General features: G+C 32.5%; 1 protein-coding gene across 3 annotated transcripts; it reads left to right on the forward strand.

The window, feature by feature from the left end:
* Positions 1–615: 615 nt before the first annotated feature.
* On the forward strand, positions 616–13,583 carry LOC143067949 (uncharacterized). Of its 3 annotated transcripts, none has more exons than XM_076241613.1 (11): positions 616–794; positions 1,945–2,113; positions 6,482–6,663; positions 7,607–7,714; positions 8,104–8,197; positions 8,957–9,006; positions 10,196–10,277; positions 10,583–10,668; positions 11,545–11,739; positions 12,406–12,504; positions 12,818–13,583. In XM_076241613.1, the coding sequence occupies exons 1-11, from the start codon at positions 696–698 to the stop codon at positions 13,502–13,504; spliced, it is 1,851 nt and encodes a 616-aa protein (XP_076097728.1). In that variant the 5' UTR covers positions 616–695; the 3' UTR covers positions 13,505–13,583. The 3 variants fall into 3 exon arrangements, with proteins under 3 accessions (XP_076097728.1, XP_076097729.1, XP_076097730.1); XM_076241614.1 differs by lacking the exon at positions 616–794 and adding an exon at positions 1,190–1,292; XM_076241615.1 differs by lacking the exons at positions 616–794; positions 1,945–2,113 and adding an exon at positions 6,275–6,378.

Genomic DNA, 13,583 nt, shown 5'->3' on the forward strand with positions numbered 1-13,583 from the left:
CCATCACATTTACCGGTAACAAATACTGCATGATAATGCCGATGCAGTTAATTAGATCTTAGATATTATACTTGAACGGTTGGTAATGAAATTATAACTTCTTAATCTATAAAATCAGCCACTGTACCTCCAAAATTGTATACATCAGCCACGGCCATGGAAACACCATATAAAAACTGGAGGTTGAGCAAGACAAACTCCTATACCAAAAATCCAGGACAACTTAGGCCATCCGGAAAATTTAATAAATGCAAGTACATATACACGTCGATTGATATATGCACTGACAAAGCATATCTACTACCATATGTGAAAACATATGCCAATCATGATTTTTTTTTAAATTATTTCATTGCCACGATGAAACTTTATTTATAAGGCTGACAGTGTATATTATATATTATCAATATAGTTTGCAAATATAACTTTCAATCATTTCTTATTAAACCGTCCTGTTTGTTCAATTAAATATCAAATTATGATGACGAAAAGATAGGACACGACAGCCTATACAAAGCATCATAATAGGACCTTATTTTGTCTAATCTTTATTAAAATATAGATTGTTTGGTATTAAACTGATAAACAACAAACAATTCCACAAGTATCTCTTAGCGATAAAAGGTAAGCGGTGACATCCTTGTAATCAATACACACTTAACAATCCAAACTTCCGAAACTTTTCAATCAAAATAATGGAGAAAGAAGGGAAACACGTCATATTGTTGAGCTCATTAATAAGACCAAGCAGCTATACTCCTGGAGCAGCCAGACAGCGACGTATTGTACTGAAAGTAAGTATACTTGCATGTACATACTAGTATATATGGAAGATATATAATCAAAATATTTCATACGGGGTAGGGAGGTCGGCAGTGAAATAGTTCTAATACATGATAAGATAATGTGCGTAAATATCATAAACTTAAGATGAAAGTTATATAATTTTTAACAAATGCATTTGTCTCAAAAACTTCCATAATAGAAAATTTCGACTGCAAACACGCATAAATATATATATATGGAAACGATACAAAAAATACGTTATAAAAGAAAAAGAATTTGGTTTAAAATCTGATTGACAGACAAAACCATTGTTGTGGATCAAATCGTGTTATGGACCAACTGTCAAATTGTCTTTAAGTGAAATCGGTAGGAAACAATAGCTAGAACAAATGCCCCAATGACTTAATTGTTTTATTGTTTTGACAATATTAGTCTTATGGTAAAAACAAAATACTATTAGCTAACAATGGATAGCTGAGGAGCATAACATGACAGATATAAATGAAGTGAGTCTAATAATGTTAAAATATTTTGTATCTTCTTATATTCTACCCACAACAGTATGGATCACTGCCGATTTGTGCAGCATTCATATGTAGAAATAAATGTTATGTATGATAAGATAAGTATAATTTCCTCTCAACTTCTATGAATTGGCGATCATGTTGCTCAGTCTTTACAGTTATGTTTTATTGTTTTGTAGACTGTGTAGTGTGTTGATTTTTTTTTTCGTCATGATTTTGTGTGGTTCCCTTATTCTACCATTGGTATTATCCGCTTCTTTTTCTTTATAAAAAAAGGAAGAACTTGATATTCAAAGAAAGGATACTGATGTATATTATATACATTAGATACAGGCTGTTTCCCTAAAATTGTACTACTACGAACTTTAGAAGATGTAGTTTGATTATCAGTTAGGTCGTGAACCAAAATGACTTCACATCTTCTTTAAAAGTCATAAACTGTGGAAAAAAGAGAAAAAAAAAAAACGTAGGGTGATATGCTTTCACCTTTGTTTGGTAACGTCATTCTCTTGACTGGGGACTGTATGTCTGGACTTATTCTATATCGTATGTATAGGTATACATTACCTCACTGTTTCATCTGAGATGCGGGATCAAATCTCAATTTATTACTTGCTTTACATTTTATTTTTAGACTCCCGTTTCACAAAATAGTAGACAGGGGAGAAGAACAGTAACAAGCGCATCAAGTAGATTAAGACGATCACGTAGAGAGACTGAATCAGAACCATATAGTACTGAAAACTCCAGACAAAATACAAAGGATCTAGATCTTCATGATGTTCCTGATGATGAACTTCGTGGTAAGATTTCAGTTTTGGTTCGTTTATATTCTAAATCAGTAGGTTTGTATATTACTAGAACAGACCCGCGAAATCGCGGGCATATACAGCTTGTGTACTGTTGTAGGATGATTTTTGGTAAAAGATATTATGTATGGAGAATTTCATAAAAGACATCAAAAGCCCTCTCCCTTTTTCCAAAGTCGGATATTTGTTTCCTTTCTGTTATATTCAATTATTTTCGTGTTTCTGGCCTCAGACCACAATTATTCTTCTCCTTTGATACAATGCATCTTTTGGTAAAAGTCAAGTCATGTAAATTTAAAATTTGCACCGCTTCAAACATGAAATAAATGTAACTACTTATATATAAAGACCATTATTAGTCTAATAAAATATGCTTCTAAGACAATCCATTTTCTTTTGAGAGCCTTATTAACATGCCAATGGTAGGATATGAATCTTCTAAGGCTAATTTAAGGGGTGGTCGGAGGGGTCCTGATCCCGAAATCCGGGCTTAAAAACATGAAACCCGAGATGCAGAATTTAAAGAATCAAAGGATCAATTTCCAAATCCTGAGCTTTAAAACAATCGATCCCGACGTCCCGAAAAGGTCCTGCCTCCCTCTAATCTCTACCCTACTTTCATTTTTGCCAAATCACTACTTTCACTTTCAACAATAAATTTGTATGCCCCATCTATGGACATTATGTTTTCTAGCCTGTGCATCCGTGCGTTTGTTCGTCCATCCGTCTGTCCCGCTTCAGGTGACAGTTTTTGGTCGAGGCAGTTTTTGATGAAATTGAAGTGCAATCAACTCGAAACTCAGTAAATATAGTACCGATGTAGCATCCGTGTACTACGGACACATTCTTGTATCCACATGTTTTACTTATTTCAATTATATGCCACTGGTATGACCCCTTTTAAATAGTAAACATTTCAAAGAAAACAGTAGACAGAATACAGATAGTCTCTATATATTAAAGTAGTATAATCGTAGTTTACGTGTAGATAAACGCGAAAAATAATTGTCCTGTCTAAGGAGATAAAATAGTTGTGGTTCTTGAGATCTAAGCACCATGGTATGGATTGGCTCTGATTGGCTTATCTATTTTTCATTTTTGTTATCTATTATACGATTGGTTGATTTTGTGGATGTTTCAAACCGGAAGTCTTATCTATGACTAAAAGTCAGTCTGATGTCGGAATCAATATCCGGAATCCTTTTTAGTCGTTTTTCTCCAAATATATCTCAATCTGAACAATCATAAGAATGGATGACAAATGCGACTATGCATGTTACATATAGAACACAGAGGCATGAAGATTAATTTATCGTGGAAGGAAGAGAAGCGACACACAAAATGAGGTCTTCTCGTTTAATAGTATAGATGAGTTAAACTAATGACCAAAATGGTCTCGCTTCCGGGCTTATTGTTTCTTTTTCATGAATCAATGCTTATTTGATGTATTCATAATTACATAAGACGTTACACAAGTTCTACGCAAGGACGCTATCGTTCATATACAAGTTCACAAGAAAACTTTCTTGTTACCAGATATTCAGTCAATATTTTTCATTATGAATCCGTTCAATACTAGTATACAATATCTATATAGTCTAAAGATCAGTCCGCTCCAATCATCCCTTATGAGATACTATACTTATTGCCGCTATATATAGTTTTTTTTTGTAACAAAGAAACCTGTTGCAGGATTTTGATATATAGTCGATTTAAGAATAAACCTCCTAATGACATCTGAGCAAGTCCCCCATGGATTATCAGGCATTCTACGTTATATAACTGATAACCTTAACTAGCCAATGGGCCTAAATACCATTAGCCTAAATTCTGAAAATAAATCTTCGAAATAACTTCGAAATAACTTTTTGATTCAGAAGGTGATTTTGCCAGACAATGGATAAAAGTAAAATAAGAAACTGTTGATAATCTTTCATAAGAGGATAAGGCTGTGAAATCGTTTATACAAGTCTAGAATTTCAACGAGTCTATGAACACTCGAAATGTGGCTCAACAGACATCCTATACCCCCATGACAAATATTTGTTTCCACGCAGACAAAAACCAAACAACATATTTTTTTGTTTGTTATCAACATTAAATTAACTATTTGATAAACGAATTTGTTTTTGTTCCATTATATTGTATACTTTTAAACAGGGCCGTTCGTTTTCTCGTTTGAATTGTTTTAAAACAACAAATGGAAGTTTTTGACGACCTTGACTGGCTATACAGCCCTTGCACGGTAGGCAATTGTTTTACATTTGTCAATTCGGGGTCTTTATAGCTGACTATGTGGTATGGGCTTTGCTCATTGATGAAGGTCGTACGGTGACATATAATTGATTATTTCTGTTTCATTTGTTCTATTGTGGAGAGTTGTCTCATTGGCAATCATACCACATCTTCTTTTTATTAATAATTTACTAAAGTGTAAATTCAAAACATAACTTCTCACGAAGAAAAAAAAGAAGCTACTATACGTTTCGCTGTATAAATGATGACCTCTCTCGCAATATATAATTCAAACGATGTTGACTATATGTTGATCCCATCTATAATTTTCAACTTGAAATGATGGATACCATAATATATAAGTTAATTATGTTTCATATATTGACTTATATTAAGAAATTTTGAGGTTCGATTAACAACTTTTTAAATGCTATTCAACAAAAACCATTTCAATTTTATATATATTTCAAAAGGTCTCACTTATTGGAAGACACTTGTTTTTAAAAGATTTAACGAACGTCATCATGATTTAGGTGACCGCTATGTAATAAAAAAAAGTCGATTTTAAACTCTTTCATATCCTTATTATCAATTTGGTACCCCCCGAAAAAAAAGAAGCCTACCCGATACTATTCTATTAATATAGATCTCTGATTTCGTTAGGCTTATTAGATATGAATTTTATTCTTCCGGACCAGTCTTGTTTGATATTTTTTTTAGAAGCAGGTACATGTATACAAAAATATTATACATTGGGGTTTCCATAATATAAAAATCATATGGCTGTATTACCAGATAGTGTATTTTTATTTTTTTGGTTTCTAACCTTGTAACGTATATATTGTACTCGTATAAGTACTCGAATCAAGCAGCAAAAAACAACATCAAACTAAACTATTACGAGGAAATTCAACGTAAAATACGTCTAAATTGTTCTGCTATTAAAGCAGATTTGGTAGTAGAAAAAAGTCAACGGAAATCCGGAACGATTTTGACAAACACAATAATATTTTGCAATTACTATTTAAATTGCCATCAAATGAAAACAAATACTTAAATAGCCACAAATAGCAAGAATTGAGTATGCTAATTGGCATTTTCCGACACAGAAATCGATCTTATATGAATCATTTTTACGTGATATATAGCTCATTCTATAGCTTAGAAAAAATCTATACGTTATTTATTTATCTAAAAAGGTGTATATGACATGCATTTTGATATCATTAAAATCTATATGTTTGACAAAAAAAATGTTTTCAAAGTTCAAATGCTCGACAGGATGAAAGAGATGAGCAAATAAACTACATTGAAAGTCTTTTCAATATATTTTACATTTTAAAACACATTTTGCATACTAATATAACTGTAAACCTTAAATTTCATTTTCGCATGCATGTAATCTACTCATCGCTATCTAATCTTCTTACGTGGTCTTGGTTTTAAGTAGTCGAAATTAAAGAAACAAGTATTTTTGTGTATAGTGTAATCTTGTTAAGCTGAGGATTAGCAAACATTATAAAAAGAAAATCATGTTTTTAGATTGATTGCTATCGCACTTCCGTACTTAAGAACCAAACTTACAAGACATATGTCTTTCAATTTTTTGGGTTATAAATATACAAACACATAAATATTTGATCAGTTTTATTGTTTTCTTAAGAAACAACAAACCTTCAACAAGGTCGACAAAATGTCATTTCTCAGATTACATATACGTGAACTGTTTGTACAGTCAATTTCTAATTTAAATACAATTTTCTTCATCTCAGAATTCAATGTAATCCTAGATCGAAATATTGAACGAAACTATTGTACGCTATATTCAGCTTCGTTGTTGCATGTATTTCATTATTGTTTGAATGCCTCATGAAGCGTTGAACTTTAAGCAAGTCTAATAGTAAATAATCGACTGGTAGAGAGAAGATTGTTTCTGAGTAAAATGGATTGGAATTTAAATATAATACGTACTCTTACAACTCCATTTTTGTCTTCTGAGGATACTCTTTTGATAATATCGGAAGGTAAGGTTTTTTTTTAATTAATAGGAACATCAAATAAAATTTGTTTAAGATATTTGTTTTTGTCCTTTCCGTCCTTTCCTTACAAATATTTTTTATTTCGTAGAAAAGAGAAAACAGAAATTGGAAAGACCAAAAGTTATGCAGAAAATGTATGAAAAAGCCTGTAACCGTTTCAAAGTGGTACCTGTAAGACAATACTGGGAGACACCAGACACACATAATGTATCTCTTCCTAACTATAACTTGGGAACACAGGGTGTGCAGGCACTGGCCACACCATTAATGGTATACATATTTGTTAATCTATGTATCATTGTTTAGTTTCTTTTGTTACCTATTCTGACATCGGACTCGAACTTTTGAACTGAGTTTTACTGTGCGTATTGTTGTGTGTGTTTTTTTTTACATTGGCTAGATGTATAGGGGGAGGGTTAAGATCTTGAAAAACATGTCAAACCCCGCCGCATTTTTGCGACTGCCCCAAGTCAGGAGCCTCTGGCCTTTGTTATTCTTGCATGATTTTAAATTTTATTTTTTTGTGTATATTTCGGAGTTTGATATGACGTCCATTATCACTGAACTTGTATACATTACATTATCGCTATTTTGTGCATTTTTCCTTTGATCTTTTTTTGTGATAATTATCATATCATGCTACTCGCTTAAGATGGAAAATTATCGCTAGAAACTAAGCATGCACGTGGCGTTGCTAACGAAATTGACATGAAATTGACAACGTCGTCATAGGTAAAATAGCGATAAAAAGATTATCATTGTTCATCTCAACTCGATTGCCTTTCTCGCTTTCGCCGTCCCGGCTCAAGCGAGAAAATCAATCTCGTTGAGATGATCACCGATAATCTATAATTATTGCATTATATGATTATGTTTAGGGGCCAGCAGAAGCACACCTTAGGGTGTGAGAGGTTTTTTTTATCGCTGCATTGAAGACTCAGCTGATGACCCTTCGACAGGTGTCTGCTGTTTGATCGGGTTGTTGTCTCTTTGACACATTCCCCATTTCCATTCTTAATCTTATATGTATATATATAATGTTGTTTAATAGTTGTTTATTTTATAAAATCTTAGTAAAACATCAATGTTTATCATAAATTTCATATAATACGAATTTTGTTTCGCGTTTAGTTGTCACAGTAAATTTTCTTTTCTGGCATTTCTTATATGTTTAATGGTGTATATTATTTTGTATACGTTTCTTACTTGACAGCTTCATGACTCCATAACAGTTCTAGACTTGGCTGGAAATGATATGGGAGCTAAAGGTATACAATCATTGGTTGACGCCTTGCATGGAAATACATCATTGAACTCTTTGGTAATACATATACTTTTGAAATGATACTAGAGTATACGCTATTGTTCGATAACCGCTTCACATTTCGTTGAAAGCGATACCAATATTTAAACTACACTAAAAAGGATGATGGCTCTCTAAAAATGTTGTCATTTGTTAATTGAAACTTATATAATAATATAAAAGCAACAAACACTGGGACAATTACCGGCCACTATAATATTTGTAGAAAGACTTGAAAATGGTAATAAAAGTAATTCAAAATTGAAAAAAAATGGATGCCATCATTGACTGGATTTATAATTCTAAAACAAGAAGTCGAAAGAAAACTTAAAGTTGATGAATTAGTTCAACGATGCTACATATTATATAATTTACATCGTTTAATATTTAAAGTGTTTATTTCATAGAATTTAGCTGAAAACAAGTTACATACTGCAGGAGCAGTTGCATTGAAAGAGTTTCTCCGTGAACACCCCACTTTGCAGACATTATCTTTGTCAGGTAAATCTAATAAACATATAATGTAGGTCTATATTGTCAGGTTTCTTAAAAACTAAAATAAAAACACAGAATAGTTTAATGTCTTTCGAAATATCTTGTTTCATAATCATTTGTCAAATATTGTTGATATTTTGTACATTTTATTTCAACAAATTATGGCTGAAAACGAAAAAAAAAAAAACTGTCCTTTTAATATACAGACGTTACTGTGCAAATTTTACAAAATAAAATGGAGGATTGTGAGACCTCAAGAAAACTCTTGTGCTTGTGCGTTTATGGCATGCCCCAGAATACGACGTTGATGGTAGATCTCTCATGGTCTCTTAATTGTGTTCGCAACTTTTCTTGACTGTGGACGACTTATAAAAAACCCGACACATTGTTTTAATTTAAAAACTTATCGACTGGCGAGGATCATATTTTGTTTGTCGTTGAGGATACTATCTTATTGGCATAGCATTATATCAGGGTGATAGGACCTTTATCGGGACACACGGATCGGGTGTTTTTAAGCTCGGGATTTCTTTTTTTTTTTATTTCGGGATGTCGGGATTTAAGTTATTTAAATTCGGGACCTCGGAATTTCGTGTTTTTAAGCCCGGGATTTCGGAATCAGAACCCCTCCTATCCCCCTCTTATATAACCTAGAAAGGCAAAAACAAGTATTGATGTATTGTCGTGTACTTTTTATTGCATATTTGATACGAAATCGTGCAAATATATCTTTCACCTTTTTATGTATTTTGTTTCTTTCCCAAGGAAATGGCTTCAAAGATGAAGATTCCATTATATTTGGTCAAGTAATGAAGGTACGTAACCTGATGTTTCAAACTTCAGTTACACGAAACAAATGGCCTTGTTTTCGTTCGTTTATTCTAATCTGCCATTGAAAAAAGGTATATGTGATTTATAAATAATACAAACCAGTTACTGTTAACTATAAAATTGATATGTGTTAAAAATAAAAAAATGTATATGTTGACATGTATAAGAAGTATAAAAGTTGGTTACCGGAAGATGTTTTCCACCGGTTTTATCTAAAACTATTGTTTGCCAATGTCGATCATTTTTGATTTCTGAAAATTATTACCAAGCAATAAAAGTTTATACTCATTCATCTATATTTTTTGTTACATAGTGTGCTAGTGACCTAATACGGTATATATTAACCCGGTTAATAGTCAAATTCGGTAGGTCACATTCGCGAAAAGGGAAGGGAAGTGTAGTTATGATGAAAGGAACATATCCGATATCATCTGTGAAACGGTGATTCCATATCAGTCAACTAAACTCGTGATGGCGTCCGTAAAATTTACGAACGGATGATTTCAGCTTCCCTCATTTGCAACTCTTGGTTTACTAGCTTCCTTGTGAGCAGCAACCCTCTATCGAGAAAATCATGATAGGAAATACAAGCACGGAAATATCGTATTAATTGGGAGATATATACTCCGTATGCAGGCGCTGCTAGAATGTTGCTACTTAGAAATGAAAAGTTCACAATTGGGAAGTCGTAAAGTTTTGTTTTCAACCGACCCTCATTGTCAATTTCTAGATGTAATGCAAGATATGTGGCCGACTTAAATGTATCGGTTGTATTCTTTATCTCTAGTTCGATAAGATAGATGCGTTCAACATAGTCACCAAATTTTGAATTACTTAGTGAGAAAACATCTATGTAGCGGATATTGCTAACTTCATATCTTTCTTCCTAAGAAGTTCCTGTGTAAAGTTAGCATCATAATAATAGAGAAACAAGTCGGTAAGGGGCACAATTGGTTCCCATTGGAATGCCGTAAGTCATAGGTGACATGCATTTACGTCACAATTTTGACTGGACGAAGCTGGTGAAGTCTATATGGCCATATTTATTCATCCCATTCAATCCATGGAATTTAAAGGGCGCCGTATGTAATAATTATCTTATGGGAATTTTTCAAACACTTTGTTGGATCTTCATGCATGATAATTAATGTTGTACTTTTCTTTTTATTTTAGGAGAATCAGCGCCTGCAACACGTCAATTTTTCACACAATGAATTCGCTGAAACGGCTGGCTTACAATTTCGATACGTTTTGAGTAAGCAAAAGTTTAATATTGTTTTATTTGCAAAAGGACACGCTGTCTGATGGTCTGAATAGGTGTCTACATTTCTTTCAAATTACAAGCATTCTTTATTTATTTTATAAGAATAAGGAGTTTTGGTATGATTGCCAATGAGACAACCATCCAATCGATTCATAAGCAACTATTTATATATAGGTCTTATTGTGAGTGTATTAAAACAAAAGATTAATCTATATTCAATGTTTATGTTCGTCTCTCTCACACACAAAGTTTTGGAACATGTTTTAATGACTCGCTTACTTCATTTTTTTCAACAGGTGACACCGAAAACTTAGAATCTTTTGATATAAGCTGGAATCATTTGAGAAGAAGAGGTGCAATGGACTTATTAGCTGGTGTGAAGGTAAGTTATTATCGAAGTCAGTTTTTGATTGATAATAAGAATAGCAATTCTATACCATTTATTCTAATTTGCATTTAGTGTCTACGTAGATTCAAAAGCAATCTTTACAAATCCATTACAAATCAGTACATCAGTGACTTCACTTGCTGAAAAACTAGAAGTAGAATATTGCAAAAAAAAACCCAACGTAACTAACACAATGAAAAGAGTCACAAAATGTGGTTGCCTTTATTGTTTGCATTGTGTCTTTTGTGGATAGTTGTCTTATTGACAACCCTTCCTTTTTGTGTGTCTTTGATACATATTTGTTTGTTTTATAGTGACTAGGATGATTACACAATGTTGACGGTTGTACCCCTTTTTTTGACATTTTTACCTATCATGTCTGTTTGTTTTGTTCACACATCGTTGTCAATGTAATGGAATTTTATGTGACTAGCTGACATTCAAGTGAGAGGTTTAGTTAGCTTCAAAACCCGGTTTAATCTACCATTTTCTACATATGAAAATACATGTACAAAATCACGAATATGACAATTGTTGTCCATTCGTTTAGATGTGTTTGAACTTTTGATTTTGCCATTTGATTACAGGCTCTCCGTTTTGAATTTTCCTAGTAGTTCGGTATTTTTGTTATTTTACATTTTCCAAACCACCCTACTTTTATACAGATATTACACACTATAATAACCCAATGTTAATCAGTACTTGAAATAGAAGGATTTGATTAATGAAATATTTCAGTTTTGTATATATTAGGAATTATGTAGGTGTGAACATCACATGCAGGCATGTGTTCTCTTAATACTATCATACATTATTTTTTTTATAAAAAGTTAATGTTAAGGAGATAACTAAATTAGTATACTATTACAGAAAAACTATGGTTTGAGAGTACTTGATGTCAGCTTTAATGGTTTCGCAGCCGAAGGAGCAGCAGTTATGGCCAACGTTTTAAAAAAGAACAGAACTCTACAAGAAATTGACATGCGTCATAACAGACTAAATGATGCTGATATCATTAATATTGCAACAAAAATGGACTGCAATGATTCTTTAAAAGTGTTAAAGGTATTATAGTTATATATACATGGTTTTAATATTCTCAATATACCCAATGTAATGAGTTAAAGAATAAATAGTAGGTAGAGAAATTCCAAACGATAGTACACGGACACCATTTACAAAGCAACAAGCTAGGTTAATGGGACTAACAAAACAAAAACATGTAAACACGGAACCCCAGATACATCGACATTTATGATGCTAAGTATAGCCTGTATATATTAAACACCCGTCGTATAACTGTAGCAGTAATTAAACATTAATCTTACTAAGCAGTTTGTGACCGTGAAAATTTTCTGAATTTGTATATTGTGGAAAAAAAACGAACCAGGTGTGTTAGTCTAGATAAGTCTCTGAAGTTTTGCTTCTATACAAAATCATAAAAAGAACAATACAATACTTAGGTACTATCAAGAAAAAACACTAACAAGGTTGTCGACGTAACGAAATACGTTTGGCTTGATAAACTAGTTTTAGTGTACCAAAACCTTAATCATTATGTGCTCTACTTTTGCCTACTTTGCATAAAGATATTGATAAGAAGTGAAAACAAGATTCATATTGCTTTTAATATTCAATACTTTGGAATGGATTGACTACCTGGATAAAAAAATATGATATTTTACTTATGATCCTCTTCAAATTTACAGCATATATCGTATTATATTTCAGCTTGGAGAAAATCATTTTACCCACTTAGGGTCTCTAGCCTTGATTACAGTATTACTCAATCCGGATAATGTCACTGCACTGGAACTACTTGACCTAGGAGTAAGTTACACACGTGCCAATATTATAACATATTAGATAACACACATATCTAATGAAATTAAAATGATATAATAGTAAAATTCTGTAGTGGGTCCAGGACAAGGGAAATGCAACGGAAAATATACATTTGTCTTGTAGGTGACAAGCACCATAGTAATTTTATCATAGTATGTAAACTAGAACACTTTGTAACGTCATGTACATTTTTTCTTTGAATGAAAATTTCTAAGCCGTTTTCTTTGTTTTGAGACATTTTTTTCCAATACGTAAATGTTATTGATTTTGAAATTAATCAAGTATGCATTTTTTTCAGAACACGCCGGTTAGCGATGATTTTGATTTTATAGCAAATGAACTAAAAACTTCAAGGCAAAATCTTACTATTAAATATGGGAGGATAATGAATAAGAAAAAGCTTCCACAAAAACAACAAATAAGTGACAATCAAGATTCTAACTCAATAAATCAGCAACAAAACCAAACCGAAGTTGATATAGAAAGGTCTAAAACGCTTCCTACCATGACCTCTTCAGCTGGTACTGATGTCGACGACTTGGTTTTTAGTCCTGATTCAGAGGAAAAACAGTCTGCCCTATATATTAAAGAGCTATTATCACAAACCAGTGCGAATAAAAGAGAAGCTGCAGAAACTGAAAAGCAGCTCGAAATTAACAAAAACGTCGCAAAAGAAGATTCAATAACATTTTCGAATAATAGAAAATATAATTCTGGTGAGGAATCAAATTCAACATTGCCAACTAATTACGAAGATAAACAACATGTAACATCTGACACTTTAGTTAGCAACAGTGTAGAGAACACAACCAATCAGATAGATGCCAACAATTCAAATACAGTTACCAAAGAGAACAATGAAATATCATCAACTGAAGATACCAAGAAGGATGAAACAATTAATGCTAACAAACCGGCTACTCAATCATCGCAATTAGACCCAAAAAATCTGTTTGTGCTGCAACGGCAGTCATTCATAGATTAGAATCTAGATGATTAAACATGTTTGTGCTCTGGAACTCAAGAATATGTTGCTATCAACCAATAAACATATTGATATTTTA

This window comes from Mytilus galloprovincialis, chromosome 3 (assembly GCF_965363235.1).
Source record: "Mytilus galloprovincialis chromosome 3, xbMytGall1.hap1.1, whole genome shotgun sequence".
Classification (NCBI taxonomy): Eukaryota; Metazoa; Mollusca; class Bivalvia; order Mytilida; family Mytilidae; genus Mytilus; species Mytilus galloprovincialis.